This window comes from Hyperolius riggenbachi, chromosome 2 (assembly GCF_040937935.1).
Source record: "Hyperolius riggenbachi isolate aHypRig1 chromosome 2, aHypRig1.pri, whole genome shotgun sequence".
In the NCBI taxonomy this organism is placed as follows: Eukaryota; Metazoa; Chordata; class Amphibia; order Anura; family Hyperoliidae; genus Hyperolius; species Hyperolius riggenbachi.
In genome coordinates, this window is record NC_090647.1 from 265,735,501 (window position 1) to 265,756,898 (window position 21,398).

The 21,398-nt window shown below is 41.3% G+C and overlaps 1 protein-coding gene across 1 annotated transcript in view; it reads left to right on the plus strand.

Annotated features, from left to right (window-relative positions):
* VPS53 (VPS53 subunit of GARP complex) overlaps nt 1–21,398 on the plus strand; it is a 176,960-nt gene that overhangs the window by 66,627 nt on the left and 88,935 nt on the right. Inside the window, exons 8-10 of the mRNA XM_068268614.1 lie at nt 13,947–14,025; nt 15,095–15,238; nt 16,215–16,357. Of these exons, the coding sequence (XP_068124715.1) occupies nt 13,947–14,025; nt 15,095–15,238; nt 16,215–16,357 (366 nt within the window). The remainder of the gene's footprint in view (nt 1–13,946; nt 14,026–15,094; nt 15,239–16,214; nt 16,358–21,398) is intronic.

A 21,398-nucleotide genomic window follows, 5' to 3' on the forward strand; every position in this document is an offset into this window, starting at 1 on the left:
GGAACGATGGAGCGGTGAGTGTGTGATGGCAGGCGGGGGAGCTGCGCCTTCAAAGAAGTTGGCTGTCCGTTGGGTGAGTTAATCTACGGGATGGATGGCTCGTGGGTTTGGGGGTAGGGAGATTCTATACACACATTTGATTATCGGCTGAGAGGGTTGTTATTGGCCGTTTTAGCCGACTTAGGTCAAGTGTGTGTAGAAGCCTTAAGAATTATTTGCAACATATTGATCATCCCTAGCGTTCATATGTTTTAATCTAATACACTACAATTGACTCTAGGCTGTCTCTGTTTTTAAGACAATCGGTTGAATACAACACATGCACTTCTCCTTAATTTGTAGTGAGGTTGATTAATGTTTGAAGTGGTGCGTTGCACATGGCTTGCCGCACCGCAATGCACCACCTATGAGATGTTCCCAGTGCAGCAGGTGTGATGTGATATGCGGTATAGTAACATGTCTAAAGGTGCCCAGACATGGTGCAATTTATTTTTTTTTCGATTAGATAATTTAGTTCCATTATTCCGTTAGATTGAATATAAAGATTTTTCCAACATGTCTGATCGGATTGTTATAGAAAAAACAGGATAATCATGAATTTTTCTTGATCGAAAAAAAAGATTATTTTCAACTTTCATTCGATTTTGGTAAATAAAAAAACTGGAAAATCAAACGTTTTTATTGTATCATGTATGGGTACCACTGGTGCAGATGGTTTATCTCAGCAAAGGAGAAGTGCTCACTAACACAGACTTTTGGTGCCCATACATGGTACAATTTTTTTCGATTAGATAATTTAGTTTAAGTATTCTGTTAGATCGAATATTAAGATTTTTCCAACATGTTAGATCGGAATTTTATTGAAAAAAAAGGTCTAATTGTTCGTTTTCTTGATCGAAAAAAAGGTTATTTTCGATTCTAACGCTTTGGTTGAATAAACAGGAAAATCGAACGTTTTTATTGTACCATGTATGGGCACCATTAGACAGATTTGTGAACAACATTTGAGAGTAATTGAGTCTATTGTGTATGTAGAAAATGTTTCAGATCTTTATTCAGCTCATGCAAAATGGGAGCAAAACTGAAAGTTTTGCATTTATATTTTTGCTCAGTGAACAGTAAGGCCCAGTTCACACTTGAGTGGAGTGGCAAACGGATCCGTGAAAATGGATCTGATCACAGGTCGATCGGATCAGTTTTCACTCCGTTTCCGTTCCGCTGCTTCCGTTGTGTTTTCCCCCTACCCCCAAAGTGTATTTTTTTTTCTATTTGGAACGGTCCGTTTCTTCACTAGTGTGAAGAAATGTTCCGTTTTCTCATTGCCCCCAATGCAGCACTTCCGTTTCCGTTCTGCTTGGCTCATTGGTCCAGAAAAATTGGTCCTGCAGAAAACTTGAGTTCCATTCAGCGGATTGTGCAGAACGGATCCGTTTGGATGGATGTGAACGTATCCATAGGCTAACATTGTATCCGTTCTGATCCATTCCGGGAACAACCATTTTTTAACTCTGTGAACTGGGCCTTAAATAGTAGCTGTTCACTGTCAGTTTTGTGATGAGCGAAGAATGGACAAGAAAAAGTCCGTTCTCAGCTCAAGTGGGAACACAGCCTCTGTGTATTTTGTTGGAAAGCTTTTGGAATGGCTTTGTCTGTGTTTACTCATTAAAATAAGAAAAAAAAAGCAGAATTGTTTGCCAAAACCCTTGCAAAGTATAAAGTGGAGACAAGAGGATCTTTTTCATCAACAAAAGTAGAATTTGGTATACATACTCGCAAATGTATTGCTCAGTGGATTTATTCACTAAGTTATTCATTCGAGTACCTTAGGAAAGATCAAGCTGAAAATAGAACAAGCATCAATCCGTTTAATAGCATTTTTCGCCATTGTTATATATATATTACCATATAATATATGTTGTATGACACATGGTAAAACATTGAAGCCCGATGAAGGCTATACAGCCGAAAGCTCACTTACTTATTCTTTTAAGTTAGCCAATAAATGGCATCATCCTGATTCAAAACTTCTTACATGGTAAAAAAGTATTCCTAAATAAGGTCCTAAATATATACTAATTCTAACCCTTCTTACTCTGTGTTTTTGGCATATGCCTGATCCAAAAATAGTAACCCATTTATATCTCGGTAAGCTTTTTCCCCTTTATTAAAATACCGTGTCTAGGTGTGCTTCCTGTAGAGCCCATTATTCCTCTTTCCAACTTTACTAATACTGCCTGCAGCTTCCTGGAGGTCTGCTTCCATTTATAAAAGCCATATAAATTGAATTTGCCTAGCAATTTTGGCTCTGTATGACTTACAGAATATGATTTGTATTAATTTCAAATATCAGTTATCTTTTAAATGTCATAGATATGCCAAACATTGACACTTTAAATGGTACCTGCTCTGCAATCTGTAAAATTAGCAACAGGACTGATCTCTGTGACATTAAATCATTCAATATATGTTTTTAAACTGGTCCTGAAGTCTTTATGCACACTTCTATATTTATTCAGGAAACATTTATCATTATTATTATTATTAAAACTAAATCTACTCCATGCCCCTCTTCTAAGGTCTTAGAGCAACAATTTAATATAACCCCATGGGCATGAGTGAAGCCATCTTGATTTCACTAGCTCTCTTTTCAGATATGTAATGTTCAGGAAGAGTGGTTCGACCCCTGAGCATAAGGAACCTAGTGTTGCATAAACTTGGGTATCTCTCCAACTCTGCAGTCACCTAATTTCTGCATTTATTATAGAAGACTCCTTTTGCATTTCATTCCATTCTGACCAAAACCTTAAACAAAAATACAGTAGGTGTAACGTATGAAAGCCATTGACTGTTCATAATTGTTCTGTATGTAATGGAAGTAATTGCCATGAACTGGCAGGATGCAGAATCATACCATGTGATACATGTGCTGAGAAAGAGATTTTTTTTTTCCTGCTTTTGTTGAATGTGTGTAACAAATAAGTACGCATTTTTGGGACCATAAGATGGTCCTGACCATCATGTAGGTTTAGAGGGGAAAAAAAAAACAGGCAAAAATATAGTAAACCTGGTGTGTCCATTGTCCATTGATGTTAAATTATAACATCCATGGTGCAGGAGTGTCTTGTGGATCTTCTCCCCCCACCCCCCAATCATTATATCCCCCTTGTACCTTTTGTGTGCGCCTGAGTCCCCCTTGTGCCTTTTTTATTCCCCTTGTGTCTTTTTTATTCCCCTTGTGTCCTCTTCTGCCTCTCTTGTGTCCTCTTCTGCCTCTCTTGTGTCCTCTTCTGCCTCTCTTGTGTCCTCTTCTATCCCTCTGTGTCCTCCTATGTCCCTTTGTGTCCCCCTGTTTTTCCCTGAGTCCTCCTCCTTTTCCCTGTGTCATACTCTGTCCCCGGTTTCTCCTCTGTCTCCCATCCATGGAGCTATGCTGTGTTCCCAAGTGCAGCTTCATCGTGCTGCAAGGGAGTGCTACGGTAACTTGAACCACTGTCCTGATATCTCACTGTTACTAAGCGAATGCAGTGATTGGCCCCACTATGGGAGCCATGGTCCTGCCCACAAGACCATCAGCATCAGTAAAAAGGCATTAGTTTAAGTTACTACTTCCTTATAGCGTACCATGGATGGAAGACTGAGGAGCATGCAGGGGGACAGAGGAGGACCGCTGTAGTACCCGTATGTCCTGTACTTGTGGGGATATGCCAGGCGCCTGTCTGAATTATAATATTCAGACCATAAGATTCACGGACTTCCCCCACCCCCACTTTTGGGGTAGTATAAGTACATCTTGTGGTCCAGTTCAGAAGCATAAGTAATAAAGAGGAAGAGGAACAGTTATGTCTTTTGAGTGATGTTATATTCCCAGAATATTAAAGCAGCTTCTGCTGGCCAAACCAAAAACCACTTTTCTGAAGTGTTGCAATGTGGCAGAGCCTATAGACAGAGAATTGTTTGTCAGACTTCAGATGCACAGCTTATAAACTATATGGACCATTAAAGAGAAACTTTACCAAGGATTGAACTTCATGCCAATCAGTAGTCGATACCCTCTTTCCAATGAGAAATCTTTACCTTTTCTCGGAGAGATCAGCAGGAGGTCTGTCTGGCTGATATTGTGATGAAACCCCTTCCACAGTGTGATGGCATGACCATGGTCATGACAGTTTCCTTTCTGTTAATCTCACTGCATTGTGGGAAATAACATCTATTTCCAACTCACAAGCAACAACCAGTATCTCTCTCTGTGCATATGTATATCTTGTATATCTATAAAAAAAAAACACTTTTTAGCCTATCACATTGTTAGTGGTTGTGGTTAGAGATAATGGCAGTTGGTGCTGTCTAGTTTTTTTTCCTTGTCTGCCAGTAGTAAAGATGATGACTTGAAGGCTCATTGTGGATCAAACAGCATGAACAAATTTACATGGTGAATATCAACCATTTCTTGATCTTCTATTTTTTAACTTCTCACCTTGCAATGTATAGATTTTTTTCCCTTACTACTGTTTATCAGAAAAGTTTATCTTTAAATATGTACATTAAAAATGGTTCTGCGGTAATTTTGGCACCGGAGAAAGCCGATAGTAGAATATCAATAAAATAACCAATATTCTACTACTAGGTAATAGGATAGTAGAATATTGGTAATTTTTACAGTTATTTTACTATTATTAAACCTACCGTTAACCCTGTTCTTCCTTGAACGCTCCCTCGATCGATGTCTAACCATAACTAACCACACTCCCTCCACAATCTCCACCAATATCAGCAGCACCTTCACTGTTAAACTCTCCCTCCACCAATATCTGCGCTGCCCAAATTACCCACTGGGCACCACTATAGCCGTAAGTAACATTGCAGTCCACTGGTGCCCAAGTGACCTACCTGCTTTACTATATAATCCCTAAGAAATTTTCTTGATGGGATTCTAGTCTGCTGCTTACTATTGAGCAAAAAATACTCCTAAAGGTGCCCATTAACAATACAATCCTGCGGCCGATAGACAATTTCCGATCACAGCTATTGGAAATGATCGGTCATGTCTACTAACGGCCAAATACCTGCTAATCAATTTAATTAGATGAATGGAATTGATCCTTTTTTTTGATTGATCCCATCAATCTGATCAGAACGGTTAGCAGAAAAAAAGATTTGCATATCAGGAACACTTTCTAATCAACAAGTAATAACTGCTGAGAAATACTTGTCTATTGTGGATGTCACCTCTATCAGCATGGCTGAACTGGAAACCTGAATGCTGTAATATACAATTTATACCACAACTTATACCACTTCGGCTTCGCAACACTCTAAGGGCTCGAATCTGTAAAGTGTGATAACTGCCGTGCGCAAGGGGTAGCGCTCGAACAGCGTTACTTTGCGTGATAAGCTAAGGTTTGCGCACGATCACGTGCACTTTTCACGTGAAATGGGTAGCGCGGCAGCTCGCGTGATAACTGCTGTGATAGCAGTTTTCACACTTTAGAGAATCGAGCCCTAAGTGTAATAAAAGCTTTGTTATGGACATACAGCAGGGAGGGAAGGGGAACCACAGTATGCTTCCTTAAAAGTAGCCATAAAGTTATCAGACTGCACTCACAACAGTTACTTGTAAATGGAGAAATGCTTCATAAATTAAACCACATTAAATCGCTAGTATGCATGTGGAGTAATCATTTAATAGTGTTTCAGTCTACAAAGGTGGTTAGTGGCGCCTGGTAATTTAGGCGCTACCATAAACAGCAATGTTGAGTGCGGCTACAGCTGTACCTGGTGTATAATTTGAGTGCTGGACATGACTGAAGCTCAAATTATGTTCAAAAACAGAACAGGTAGTGTTAGGCTATTACTGGCAGCCGATTATGCTGTTTTTATACTAAATTAGTGTCTGAGCTCCACTATAGCAGTAATTCACATTGCGGCCTATGGTGCGCCCAAATTTCCAGCGCCATTTTGCGATGTCTGCCTCTAGTGACCGCCACTGTTCTCCAACCTTATAAAATTATGCCTTACGTAGTGTTATTAGCAACCACTTAGCAATGTTTCCAACCGTTACAAAGACAAATGATGGCTATCCTCTCCGCTAGAAAGGTTTCTTGATGTTTTTGCTTTCGGTTGAGTTGGCCTTTAATTCATTGCTGCTGGCTTGTTACTTTAGCTGTTGGCTTGCAATGAATATTTGAGGTCACTAGATTAATATACATTACAGAAATATTCAGTCAACTGACAAAACGTATTATTTTTGTGTGTGTGTAAGGAGCTAATAATACTCTGTCACCTCGCGCCCTGCATAAGAAGAAATGAACAGTTATATTCTCCAGTGATTAGAAGAGCGGCTATACGAAGGGAACAGCTGTATCGAGACAGAAGCTGCTAAGAGGCGCTCACCTATCCCCTCTCTGCCTGTGATCCACACAGACAGAAGAAAAAAATTACTAGAACAATAAACAATTATATTTTCTCCCTGTACAGCACATTCTTTATTCTAGGGATGTTTTCATTATGGGGATGACATTTTAAGCCCGCTTTGGTTTTGCCACTTGTGACAGGATCTTCGCCCAATCAGCACATATCTTCCCATGCTATTCCAACTCACTTGCGTTTTTCTCATCAGTGCTTAAAACAGAAGTAAGATGTAAATCTGGAGAGACAGCTGTGTAGAGTTTATCTTCACAAATGCACAGTTGCAATAGGTGGAACAGAGTAATGTGTCACCTTGTGCTCTTGTCATCTTTACTTGAAGCACAACTATCACAAACTTTGGAAACAGACCCAAGCATGTAAAGGATTGTAGAAGCTTATCATCCAAAACATTCAGGCAAGGTTCACACTTTTTGCGAAAAATTTAACGTTTTTGCATGAGGTTAAATATGCGTTCATATGCAAATTTTCACATTTTTTTTTTTTAACCATAGCTAATGTGAGTTTCCATGAAATGTGCAAATGTATGCTACAAGATGTAAGGGTTTTTTTTGTGTGCAAGTTAAAACGAAAATGCAATATTGCATATTAAATCCTGCTTGAAATGACTTGCATAGTATTTAGGGATTTATGTAGTCCTATTGAGCCACAAACTCCTCTAGACACTGGTCCTGTGACATCTGGCAACTAATTGTAAGCAGTAGTTACATACTTAGTTTGGTTGAAAAAAGCCATCCGGCCATCAAGTCCAAGCAGGGGAAAAAATGGATCCTTTAAGTTCTATAAGCTGTGAGGTGAAGCCTCCATGGACCAGATTTGTTTTTACAGCAAAACCCTCAGATGTTCAACCAAACTGAGATCTGGGGGAATTTAGGTATTAAAGCGGACCTGAACTCATACGTCCTCTCTGCTCTAAGCGTTAAACTGCATTATAACCTTTAAACAAAAAAACATTTCTTTGTTACAACTGATACAAATCTTAAAATAAATCTGCACTGTTTCTACTTCCTGGTTCATGGAAGCAGACATATTGTTAACATCCTGTGCTTTCAAATGGGCTTATCTGCCATCTCTGCCATAGGCAGTCATGTGACGCAGAGAGAGATCAGATTACAACTTGTGACTGTACACAAATGAGGGGGAATTAGACAGGCTAAAACTCTCAAAATACTTTCTCTCTGTTTTTCTTCTGTCCCGTGCTAGAGTTCTGGTCCACTTAAAGCTTCTTAATGCTGGGAATACATGCTTTGTTTCTGCTGTACGTTTCTCCTCTCGATCGGTTTTGCCGCTCGATTCTGCAGTCGATTCTCTTATTTTCCGCTCGTTTTTCTTATATTTTTTCATTCACTTCTATCGGAAATCGAGCGGCGAAAGAACCGAAAGGGAGATCCGACATGTCGGAAATTATCTATCGAACCATCTAAAAACGAACCGTGTACTCCCAGCATTAAATTTGTCACTACATCTCACGGGTGCGATTGGTTATAGAATTGCCAACATTCAGCTTTAGTATTGTGAGTTCCTTTAGAGCTCTTTCACACTATAGAGTGTGTATTGCGTTACGTTATAATGCAACACACAATGTCTCTGATGCAGCATGGCTCCCATTCAGGCATGAATGGCAGACGTGTACATTGTCGGGGAAAAAGCCATGCAGCAGTGTATTGCGTGCTACATTGGAGCAAATATGAAAGGACCCATTTACAACAATGGGTTGTTGGTACACTGCGCTGCTGCACGCATTTGCAGGTATAGTGTAAAAGGAACCTTACTACTTAATCAAACAGGCAGCTCAACTCAATTTTCTTGCACTTGAACCATAGGAACCTAGGGCTTTATTCCACTAGCTGCATTTTGCGTATTCAATCACTATCTGATCACAAAACAATAGGTACTAACTTAACAAACAGAAACTATGCAAGGACTTTTCCATTAGTGCAATGCATTTACAACGTGATTAGGAAATAGGAGCAATAGAAAATCGCATAGCAATTGCGCTGCTGTGCAATTTTTTTTCTGTGATTTAGCAAGTCAAACTATTTCCCGCTTGGTTTTTTTCTCCCGTCGGAAATAACGAATGCATCACAATCGCGCTGTACGTCTAGAGGATCAAACGAGGATCGCAGCGGAATTGCTGCAGTGTAAAATGGGAGAAACCTGAATGAGTTGCAGCATGATTGCGATCACGTTTCTCTGTGGGAAAACAGCTCTAAACTCTGAAACTGATTAATTGCTTTGATGTGCCATTTTAATTGCTGGTCACTGGATATTTATTTTTTTATCATATGTGTAACTGGTTAAGGACACAGCCTCTGACATAGGAGATCAGGGTTCAAATCTTGGCTCTTCCCATTCAGTAAGCTATTCAGTAAGTAGTCCTTGGGCAAGACTCCCTAAGGCTCAACACACACCATACAATCTTTGTTGGTCAATCTTACCACTTTCAGGTAGTATAAGAGCTTATCCATTCAATCATTCCAGGTATTTTCAATCTGTTGGCCCTTATACTACATAGATTTGGTAAATCTGTACAACCAAGATTGTATAGTGTGTGTTGAGCCTAATGCTGGGGATACACGGTACGTTTCTGTACCGTGTATCAACCAGCTGATCCGGCCAGCTGATAATATTCAGCTGGCCCGATCAAGCCGCTCGACCCGCGCCCGCTCGATCCCCGCCGGCGGACAATGGCAGGGAATCGAGCACTGATAAGGAAGCGCCGGCGGGGACGAGCGGTAATCGATCCGCGCGGACGCGGCTGGGGTCAATCCAGCGGCTGATCGAGCCGCCGGTCGACCCGTGTATTGCAGGCATTAGACTGCTACTTACTGCCTACTGAGTGCGCTCTAGTGGCTGCCTCTCAAGTGCTTTGAGAGCGACAGGAGAAAGGCGCTATACAATTTTATTTTATTTTTAGGTATTATTTATATGTTCATTTCCTATTGTCCAAGCAGTGACAGGGTTGCTTTAAGCCCTAGGACCGCTGGTTTGCAAACATTTCATTTTCTTGTTTAACTTAAATAAACTAGAACTTGATTCCATTTTTGTAACCTAAAAAGATTAAATGACCATCACAAATATTTGAAATGGCCTGGAAAATATTTTAACTGAGATATAACAACTGTACCACAAGTCAGTAAAGAGCAGCTGCCTCAGCCCCTTTTCAAGCTGAACACTGCCATTCCCTGTCTTAAATTTCTGGTAGGCTAAGCAAAAAGAGGTTGTGGTTTTCTAAGATGTACAGCTATTTGAAAACATGGGGAAATCTGAAACAAAGGAAAAAACACAAACTGTGCTTCGATTTCAATTGTAGGTGCCAATTTGGCATGCTTATTGGCTAATGTATCAATTAATACCCTTCTTATGCGTCACTCCAACCTCACTACCTTAATATAAGTTATAATGATCTGCAGATTTCTTAAAGGTTCACTACATAGTTTAATTCCTTGGTGTGGCAACATCAGTTTTTGGCATTTCAACCAGATCCAGAAGTCTGGCCACTTTGGGTTCTGGCTGGCCAATATGCAAAGTGGCCGACTGATGTGGCCAATGTGCAAAGCAAATCGCGTTTACTTACTATTTCGGACTTCAGCTGGCTAGAACAGGAAATGACAAGAGCTGGCCAGCCAAGTCCCAAACATGTTTTAGCATCTGTAGTCCCGGGCTCCTCTCTCTGCCCCTTGCATCCCGTGTCCTCCTCTCACACCTGCTGCAGGTAGAAAATATACAAGGCAGCACGTCCAACGTGCCTGTATCTCTCATTCACTGCTGTGTGTGTGTGTGTGTGTGTGTGTGTGTGTGTGTGTGTGTGTGTGTGTGTGTGTGTGTGTGTGTGTGTGTGTGTGTGTGTGTGTATATACACGCTCGAGTGTATGTTCATATGTGTGTCTGTGCACGGTATCTCTGGTTTTTATTGCAGTCTCCGTCACCGGTATTCGCTTCAGTAACAAAGGTTGCAATGAAAGCTGGAGACACAACACGCAGACACACACACACACACACACACACACACACACACACACACACACACACACACACACCAGGAAGAGAGAGATACAGGCACATTAAGAAGACACCAGGAGGGGGTCCTGGGGTGGACCTGGGTAATGCAGTGCGTTAAAGCTGTTTGCTCCTCCGCCCCACTGATAGAAACCTTTACTTCTGGACATGGCTGGCACACTGTTATCAGGTTGCTTTCGGGCCGGCCAAAGTCCGAAAAAAAAATAAGTGCTATATAAATTGGCTGCATTAGTCGTCAATGTGCTGAAGTGGCCACTATATGGTAAGTCCTACTATAACCATTCAAAAAAAAGAAATGCTACTTCTCTTCACATCTCCTCACAATGCCAAAAGCCCAAGTATCAAACAAATGGAAATGAAACTAAAAGCACTTCACCTTCCAACTAGCTACAGACTGTGTGTGTATACACATAGCTCTATCTCTCTCTCTCTGTATATACTGTATATATTTTATGTGTCCTCTAAATTTTTTTTACTGCATTATGTAGCCATACCTGTACTTGTGTGATATTCCTGTATTGCGTCAGTTAGTAGGTTTAGCCAATTTTGCAGTGGGAGCTTTGGTTGAATGCCATGTAAACATAATGGCTTAAAATAAATGTAAATTCCTTGAATAGATTAAGGTCAGCTTGTTGGAACAATCCCATTCTAGTGACTTCCTTCAGTCATGGAACAAGGATGAAAAATTGGTTTGGCACTTGCTCAGAAACGGAGATCAAAGAATAAGGAAGGGCCCATCTTAGCATTTGAAATTGGGGTTTTCTTTTGTAAAGAATGCTGGCTCTTGTACATCACCAGACCTACTCAAGTATCTGGAATCATTTTAGACCTGGACAGAGACTACATTTCCACAGTGATAGCACATAAATATGTTTACACATTCCCTCTAATTGGGCAGCTTGTATAAAATGATTCTACACAGTGTTTTGAAAGGGAGTATTCATTTGTGTGTGTGTTTTGTTTAACTGTATATGTTCTGCATTTAGAAGGGTCGGGGTGTCTGGAAAATTATCTCATCAGGTTACCTTTCATTTTGACAAGAAAATAACATGGACAACGTCGGTGAAGTCAAAAACGTAACAAGATCACTTCTCTATGAATGCATTTTTTGTTGTAACAGATGGTAGGGCAAATACCGTCGTTAACATTCTTTAGGAAAGAACCTTACATGTTGGAGAACTTTAGCATAAAGGGTTCTCTGATCAGCTTTTTATTCTCCATAATAGAATTAATATTTTTGGGAGGTCTTCATACAACATGTAGCTCAAGATCACTTCAGCAGATCTGATCACTTCAGTTCAACCAATAGAATTTTACACTGACTTCAGGTTCATGAGGCCCAGGAATATTTTTCAGCTACCCCAGCCACCTTGCCCACATCATGCTGCAAGCAGGCTGCGTTGTCCCCATAACTTCCTTTAATTTAAGACAGGGCCAGTTTTGCCATAAGCATTTCACTGGCCATTAGATCTTCCCAGTTCCCAGTTCCAGATCATTATTTGTAACAGCAGCTGTGCTTGTGTGATCTCAAGGCCAGTCTAAAACTTGGAAGGAGGTTGTACGGTCACATTACTTGGCAGTGCTACCATCTCAGGACCAGTCTGGGTAGGCTTTCGCTATGGGTGTGAAATTTTAATGCATCTTCATTCTGGAATCCAGCCTAGTACCAGGTCAGTACTTAGAGCACAAGTGTCGAACTCTCCGAGTGCCATGTCCATGCCAGTGTTTAGGATGTAAGCAAAAAAGTAAAAATGACCAGCACTTGCCAATTCTTAAAAAGCAGGGTATTTATTCACAAAAAGAGTGAACAAAAAATAGCCATGACATCTGGACTCCCAGAATGTAACTATAGCTCTTGATAGTAGATATAGCTCTTAGCTGCAAACAGTAGCATGATGACTTCCTCCAGAATAGGTTACGCCTCCATTGCAGCCCAGTTCCAATCACAACGGACTGTCGCCGTTTCGAACGGATAAACCGCTTTTGTCAAGTGAAAACATGCTTTTACTTGACAAAAGCGGTTTATCCGTTCGAAACGGCGACAGTCCGTTGTGATTGGAATTGGGCTGCAATGGAGGCGTAACCTATTCTGGAGGAAGTCCTCATGCTACTGTTTGCAGCTAAGAGCTATATCTACTATCAAGAGCTATAGTTACATTCTGGGAGTGCAGATGTCATGGCTATTTTTTGTTCACTCTTTTTGTGAATAAATACCCTGCTCTTTAAGAATTGGCAAGTGCTGGTCATTTTTACTTTTTTGCTTGCATTAAGTCTGTATCAGCCTTACAGGCTAGACCTGGCACAGCCGTTGAAGCAAGATAGGTGTGCTGTCCAAGAAGTACAAAACAGTGTTTAGGATGTACTGAGAAATGGAAAAATGTGGTCTATTTGATCAATCACACCTTTCCTGATTACAATGCATTTGAGCTGTGCCAAAAATGTGTGAGTACCCCGGCCCTTGAGGACTTCTGCCGTTGTATGGTGTTGTCTTCTGCTGCTGTAGCCCATCAGCTTCAAGGTGCAGCTAGGTGTGCATTCAGAGAGGGTATTCTGCATACCTCGGTTGCAACGTTGTCAATAGCTCCACTGTTCCTTTTTAATCTTTTCAAACCAGTCTTCTCATTCTCCTCTGACATCAACGAGGCATTTTTTCCTCATAGCTTCCGCTTATATATTATATATTTTATCTTTTTCTGACCATACTCTGTAAACCGGGCATCAACCACCGTGTCATGTTCAGAATCACTTAAATCCCCCTTTTTCCTCATTCTGATGCTCAGTTTGAATTTCAGCAACTTGTCTTCACCATGTGTAGATGCCTAAATGCATTCAGTTGCTATACTGTGATTGGATGATTTGTGTTAACAAGCAAATTGAACAGCTACACCTAACACCTAAAGGCCAGTGAATATAGAGTACTACTCTGAAAATTAAATTCAGGGTGTGTTCAACAAATTGACACAAATGTTGCCATGAGTAGTCCTGTCATGTTGGAGAGTGACCTAATGCCTCTCCACCTCTCCATTTGGGGCTATACAGGCCGTAATGTTTTCTTTTTTTTTCTGTTGACCACTATATTACTTAGGGAGGGACCCAGGGGTTCTTCACGCCATAATTGTAATAATTCCTTTAACTTCCTTTAAATTTCCACAAAAAAATGTTTAATGCCTCAGGTCTTGCTTTGATCTGCATCAAATGGACTGTAAACTAGACACCATTGTGTTTTCATTATTTATTTCAATGGTTTCCCATTTCAGACTGCTAGTTGTGAACAACTTTATTAAACAATATTAATGCCTTCTTTAAAAGAGAATGTTATTAATGCATGTTAATGAGTTCAGGAATCCCTGTTTGTTCTAAGCTGGACCATGTTCCAATAAGTGTGTTGTATGTCTGACTGCTTTTGGTGGCATATAGCTTCATGAGGCAGTTTCGTCTATGCAGATAACTCAAAATAATGTATCGTCTGCATAACCATTATTGTGCAATTTGTGTCTTAACAGAGTTAAAGCTGCTCAGACTGAGCTGGGTCAACAGATTTTAGCTGACTTTGAAGAAGCATTTCCATCTCAGGGCACAAAGGTAAGTCTTGTACTATTTTTTTTTTTTTTTTTTTTTTTTTTATTCCCTCTTTCTCATGTGATGGTGCTTAACAATGTGTGTGAAACCGTTCACACAATTCATTGCCTATAACAGTTTACAATTTAGGAAGTATTCAGCTAAGCATTCCAAAATAAATGCTGGGCTTGTTTAAGCCTTGTGCACACTTCCGCTATTGTTGCCTCTCGCCTGGCGGGGACACGATCCCTACATCTTCCCTGTTCTCTCACTTAAACAGGGAATGTGGCAATCTTCTTCCCTACTCTTTAATATGTTATCCCCTGACTTCTTCCCTCCCTCCTCCCCTACGGTCATCCTTTTGTGCTCCCAAGGTAGCTCCTACTCACTTGCCTCTACCCTTTGCAGATAAGTGGAGCGGTGATGCTGGCATCTTTCCTCCTCCAGCACTTGATCTGTCCTCCTCTGCTGCAGGTGTCTGCTCTCCTATGCCTTCCTGAGTTTACCTGCATGATTTATGGAATTAGGTAACATCCAGAACACCAAAACCAAGTCAGTGGAGAGTAAGCAACTGCAAAGGAAGAGGACTGATTGGCCACGAACCATTGGCCATGGTCTCTGCTGCCAGTCAATTAACGGGAAGGAGCTAAGAGTGACTAAGAGCTAGGTAGGCAAGAGCTCAGTACACCTTGCAACTCCTGGGCAAGATGGCATAGACAAGCATTACTTATCTGCACCCCTGCTAAATTGGCAGTCACCTAGTTTGCCCACTAGTTAAAAATTGGACTAAAGTTATTAGTGATAAAATATAAATTCTCACACACCCTGTATAAGGGAAGCTGTGGGCTGAAAGTGTGGTGTGGATAACATGACTAACTGGACAGAATCCTAAACCTTTTGGCAGGAAAGACAGTTCAGGTACATTTACATAGTGTTTAGCTGTTTGCTTGAAGTTCCCATTAATGTAGAGTATGTAAGGCAGTTTGGCTCAGCTGTGTTTTTGTACACGGAGCTCTGGAAACATATTGGATGTACTTTCAGCTTGGTAAAAGCAAATAAAGCATAATGGTTCTGTATTTGATGTTTTTACCAGAGACCTGGAGGACCGAGCAATGTTCTGCGCGATGCCTGTTTGGTAGCTAATGTGCTGGATGTTCGGATAAAACAGGAAATCATTAAGAAGTTCATCAGGCAACATCTCTCCGAATACCTGGTGCTCTTCCAAGAAAATCAAGATGTAAGCATAGCCCAAACACTCCCCACCAAGTTTCAAGCAATACTGTGCTTCAAAAAAACAAAAAAAAATTAATCATTGTTCAAAAAACTACTGATTATTCACAGCCAAGTGTATAAATGTGCCCACAGCAGTAATAAAATGCAATATTAAACATTTAGTAACGAGTACTCTGTTGGCTGGCACTTTAGAAAGAGATAAGGAGGCAATGTGTGATTTTCTTAGGCCTCTTTCACATCTACCAACGCGTGCAGGAGCCATTGCCTGCGGCGTGTCGTCGGGAGTCTGCGGTGCGACGCAATCAGCGGCAGTATGCTATTAATTGAACCCGATGGAAAACGCCGGCTCCCGGCGGTTCAACGCTCCCGGGTGCGTTGAACCGAAACGCAGCGTCAGGTGTGAAAGGTAAAATGTAAGTCTATGGACTTTAATTTTACCTTGGTTAACGCAAAGAATTGCCTTTGCGTTGAAACGCAGGAAAAGGGCTCTGGTTTGAAAGAGCCTTAATTTGGCATTACTGGACAGGATCTGAGGTATATTTTAAACAATGTTTCCCGCTGGTCCATCTGTGCTTCAAATATCATATTATCATCGGAGACGTTCTTGAAAGTTACATATTTCTTATGTGCTATCCAAATCTTTTATATACTATATAGTATGGTAAATGCATTTATATACCTGATGGAATTTGTGCAAAAGTAATTTTTGTTGACCAGTTTTAGGGGATTTGTGGCCAGAATCCAGATGAAATAAAATCTCACCATGCTGTCCAGTTTGTGCTTTAATTGGAGTGTATCAGCCATAGTAGTACCTGTAGTGATCAGAAATCTCTCACTACCATGCCAAGTATTTTCAATTTTAGGGTGAAAAAGGAATGGCTGTAGCTTTCAGGTAACGTCATGGGAGCCCTAACCATCCTGAAAGGAAAACTCCTATTCCTACCAATATTTTTTTATGTTTTTCTTTCTTTTTGTGGCAGGTTGCCTGGCTCGATAAAATCGACAGACGTTATGCTTGGATTAAGCGTCAGTTGGTGGATTATGAGGAAAAATATAGTCGAATGTTTCCAGTGGACTGGTGCATGACCGAGCGCATTGCTGTTGAGTTTTGTCATATAACCAGGTGAGATAACAGAGCAGTAGTAGAGATTTCAGAAATGTAATTTGCACTGCTCATTACATAATTTTTCTGGACAGTGAAACCAGGCAATGTTAGGTGTGCCACACTGCCATGAAACATCATTTAGGTATTTAAAGTGGAATGACACTTTTTATTTTGTTTTTGGAAAGACTAGAGAGTGATTAGAACTGTCCCTGTCCATACTGTTGTCTGTGTCCTGTTTGCAGAGATATACACTCACTTCCTATTGTAAGTTACCGTGTCACCAAGCCAGGTAGAGTAATGCTCTCAATTGAGGCATACACAATGATTCACTTCTCACACTAAAGTGATTTTATTGCTCTCTCTGTGTCACTGAAGACTCCCTTCCTTATCCATAACCCTTATATTGGGACGAGCTATGAGTACAAATGTCTCCAGCCAGAACCCAAGGAGTTTTGAATCAGGATGGTACAATTTATTGGCTAACTTAGAGATGAATAAGCATTGAGCTTTTGGCTTATAAAAAGCCTTTGTCGGACTTGGTTCCTGACAAAAACTGAAAAACACAGCTTATATATACTGACATACAGAGGAGAAATATTCTTTTGCAAACATAAATGTAACTAGATGCCTTAAAGGAATTGTCAGGCAAAAAAAAAATTTGTTTCACTTACCTGGGGCTTCTACCAGCCTCATGCAGCCATCCAGTCACTCACTGCTGCTCCAGTCCCCCGCCGCCAGCTAGTTTCGTTTTTGCTGACCTCAAGGTCGGCGGGCCGCATTGCATCAATTTTTACGCATGCCCGCTGGTGCAGGAACATTAACTAATACATTTTTTAGTTAGTGGTGCAACGCTAACAATTTTTTGCGTTGCACCGCTAACAATTTTTTGCGTTGCACTGCTAACGCAAAAAAAGGTTGGTGTTAATTTTCCTGCACCAGTGGGAATGCGTAAAAATGGACGCAATGCGGCCCGCCAACCCCGAGATCGGCAAAAATGAAACTAGTTGTCGGCGGGGGACTGGAGCAGCAGTGAGTGACTACGAGGGATCAGGATGGCTGCATGGGGCTGGTAGAAGCCCCCGGTAAGTGAAACTATTTTTTGTTTTTGTTTGTTTGTTTGTTTTTGCATGACAATTCCTTTAACTGTTACTTCAGGAGGCTTTCCCAGGCATCCTGGCTAAATTGATAAGATCAACAGTTTCCTCAACATAACAGACACTCATATTCAGTTATTGGTTTTCTTTTTGTTAGTTTCACTTCAGAGTAAATTAATAATTCCTTTAATTTCTTTTTTTGTATAGCACTTTTCTCCTGTCAGACTCAAAGCGCTTGTGAGGCAGCCACTAGAGCGCACTCAGTAGGCAGTAGCAGTGTTAGGGAGTCTTGCCCAAAGAACTCCTTACTGAATAGGTGCTGGCTTACTGAATAGGAAGAGCCTAGATTTGAACCGAGGTCTCCTACGTCAGAGGCAGAGCCCTTAACCATTACACAAATTCCACTAGCGTTACTATTTTAGTTCTGAATGAGGCATCGGCAGACTTCTAGAGGTGCCCCTCTTCTTGGAGTTTTCCCTGGCAGTCTGACCGATATGATAATGTCAGCCAAGCAGCAGTCCCACCCACAGAGCACATTATTATCTCTCAGCCTGGACTGCTCTAAGTCTTCATAATTTGTAAGTCGAGTTTTAGATGCCGGACTTTATCTATTTGAGGTTGAGGTAATCAAGAAGATGAAAATAATATCAAGTTCAAATTTTATTATTTTATGCCAATTAATGCAGCTTGCACCATCCGGAGGTTCACCCTACTGAAGTATCTAACTTCAGCTACCCTTTAACCTCCTGGCGATAATCCTGAGCTGAGCTCGGGGTAAGCCGCCGCGGAGGATTTCTCAGCCCCTGGTTGGCCAATTTCAACACTTTGCTTCGTTACACGCAGCTAGCACTTTGCTAGTTGCGTGTATAAGCAGTTCGCCGCCGTGCCGCGTTAGATGGCCTGACCCATCCCCCCCCTCCCCCCAGGACCCTGTGCGCAGCCTGGCCTATCACCGCCAGGCTGCGCTAAGGGGTGGATCGGGACTCCCTCAGATGCCATGACGTCATCCCGATCGTCTCCATGGCGACGGGGGGAGCCAAACAGGAAATCTTGTTCTGAACGGGATTTCCTGTTTGCTCTGATCGCTGGAAGGAGTGGGGGGGATGCAGCTGCACAGCGGCTATCATGTAGCTAGCGCTAGGCTAGCTACATGTTTAAAAATTAAAAAAAAAAAAAAAAAAAGTGCTGAGCTGCCTCCCTGGCGATTCTATTGTATCACCAGGGAGGTTAAAATGAACCCTCGTAAAAATTGCCTTTTTTTTTTTTTTAGATATCCCCTGGTTTTATTTTATAGTTAAACCTTTACAAAGAAGAATGAATGTTTTGTTGTCTCTGATCAGTGGTAGCCTATTAAGTTTCCCTAAATGAAAATTCATGAACTATTGACCTTTTCTATCTCCCTCTGCTTTCAGAAGTTTTATTTTTCCAGGAACTCTTTTATGTTTACTATATTCCTAACAAGGTACCAACAAGACAGAAGCTGTCACTTTCATGCCTAAAAATTATCTCTTTCAGGCTGCAAAATAAAACAAATTAAACAGCCTGGTTATTAATATGTTGTGCACTGTATATACACATGTTTATCTCATCATGTCACATGCCCCTTCAGGTATACTTTAAGCTATATATTGGTAAGATTCCTTGCATCCTTTAGAATTGTTCACTATCAATACAATCACTGTCTGTGACTTTCTATAATCTTTCCCATTTCCATCCATGATTATAAACCTAACATCCAAAGCAAAGAATGGGAAGCCAATCCACTGTGCGAATTTGATTCTGGAGTTCACTGTCTTACAGTACAATTTATTTTCACAGATGCCAACATCAAAGTTCACCTTTTCTGAAATGAGATCTGTGTTCACGGCTTCTTACCTTTTGATGGAGCACAATCCTTGCTCATTATTTAAGACATGCATTGCATTTATACCTTACTGAAAGCTCGTAGGGAAAGTCTTCCAAAATATAAGACCTTGAGCTGCCCAAGTGCTTGATTCAGTCATTTAGCAGCTTGCTCTGTACTGAGAGGACTCCAGGAAAAAAAAGAAAGAAATCCCCTTGAGATGAAAAGTATCCACAGTACCAGAACTTGTATAATACTCTTTTATACCTGTCATTGTTCTCTCTCTAATGAGAACCTCATCTGCTGCCAATGCTTTGTTCTTCAGCTACATATGCTGGCTTGAAACCCCTTGTGAATTGTACCCTGAACTCCTCACCTCCTCACAAACATGTTTCTTGCCCAGTCTTAACTGTAAAAGAAAAAGCTTCAGAACTGAAGTGGAAAAGTCACTGGGATTTCTTTCTGTAATGGCCTTAGGTGCGATTAGATGGCTATTTACCTGCAGTTTATAATGAGTTATTAAACTGGATAGAGATTATCTTCAGGCCATAGACATATTTCTTTGAAACGGAGACAAGTGCCTTTATCTCTTGATACTAACATCATAAAGTTGGGCACCTTTTACCTTACTGGTGTTTCACATATTGTAAATCTGGACAATTAAGACATTTTGCACATAGTAACTATTAAAGTGAACCTGTGGTAGAAATATTGCAGTGCTCATTGCAGATATTTTTATATAAATTGCCATTTCCCCTGCTGGTCAGAATCATCCATTGGCTTTAGTACACAGAGGCTCGGTAACACAGAACAGACATGCAGCTAGAGAAGTCAGAGGTTATGCTGGATGAGTAATTATGTAAGCAGGGAAGTAACGGGATAAGCATGACAATCAAGTAGCAAGAAACCCCTGACTAAAAATCTGTCAGTACTATTGCCAGTCTTTTTAGTTATGGCAGCAGAGGCATGACTACTGGGGTAGCCCATTGCTGGGAATCTCTGACTTCTTACCATTCCCCTCTCACAGGTTTATGCATTTTTGCCAGTTTGCATCAGTGTTCATAAGTAAGGGCCCTTTTCCACTAGCTGCGATCCGCTTCAAAAAACCATTTTGCCAGTAACAACAGCATTGCAATTAACATGTAAATTGTGGTGCTTTTTTTCCACTAGCGTGATTAATTTTTCCTGAATCACAGTTGCTAGCCTGTGCAGTTTTCAGTTGCGCTCATAGCCGTTGTATGATGGTGCGATCGCGGGGACAATTGCAACAGTGGGAATGGAAGGTAATGCGATCGCATTAGTGGAAAAGGGCTGTAATCTAATCTTTGGATGTGCTATACACCACCCATTCCTTGACTGCTGCTTATAGGAATCCTGATGTGAGAAGGATATGGAGATTACCATAGTTATTTCATTTTAAACAGTACTAGTTGTGTGGCAGTCTTCCTCATCTGCCCGACATCAGTGGTGTCTGAATCAAACACCTGAAACAAGCATGCAGCTAATGCAGTCAGATTTCAGTCAGAAACATCTGGCTTGTTTAGGGTCTATGACTAAAAGTATTAGAGGCAGATGTCTAGCAGGCCAGCCAGGCAATCTGCATAGTTTAAAGGTATATCAGTATGTCAGCCTCTATATTTCTCTCACTTCAGGTGTGCTTTAACTACCTAATGACCGCGTCACGCCAATGGGCGTGACCGCAGCGGCAGCCCCAGGACGGCCTAACGCCAATTGGCATCACGTCCTAGAGCTGCAGTTTCTCAGGGAACGGCCGCGCGCATGCACGATTGTTCCCTGCCCATTCACGGAGCTGAGCGGAGCGAGTAGCCTGCTAGCCGCCGATCGCGGCTAGCAGGCTGTTTGTAAACGAAAGGGGAAAGAAATCCCCTTTGTTTACATGCGTACAGCGATGCGGTCTCTGGCAGCGCTGTAGGATATCGTCGATCCCCGCCCTCTGATTGGCCGGGGATCGCCGTCCTCTCATAGGCTGATGCCTATGAGAGGCAGAACAGGATGGATCGCTGTCCTGTTCAAATTCAGTGGAATGGGAGGGAGGGAAGGTGAAACAGCCTATACAGGCTGGGAAAAAAAAAACCAAAACACTGCTGCCACAGCGAGCAGA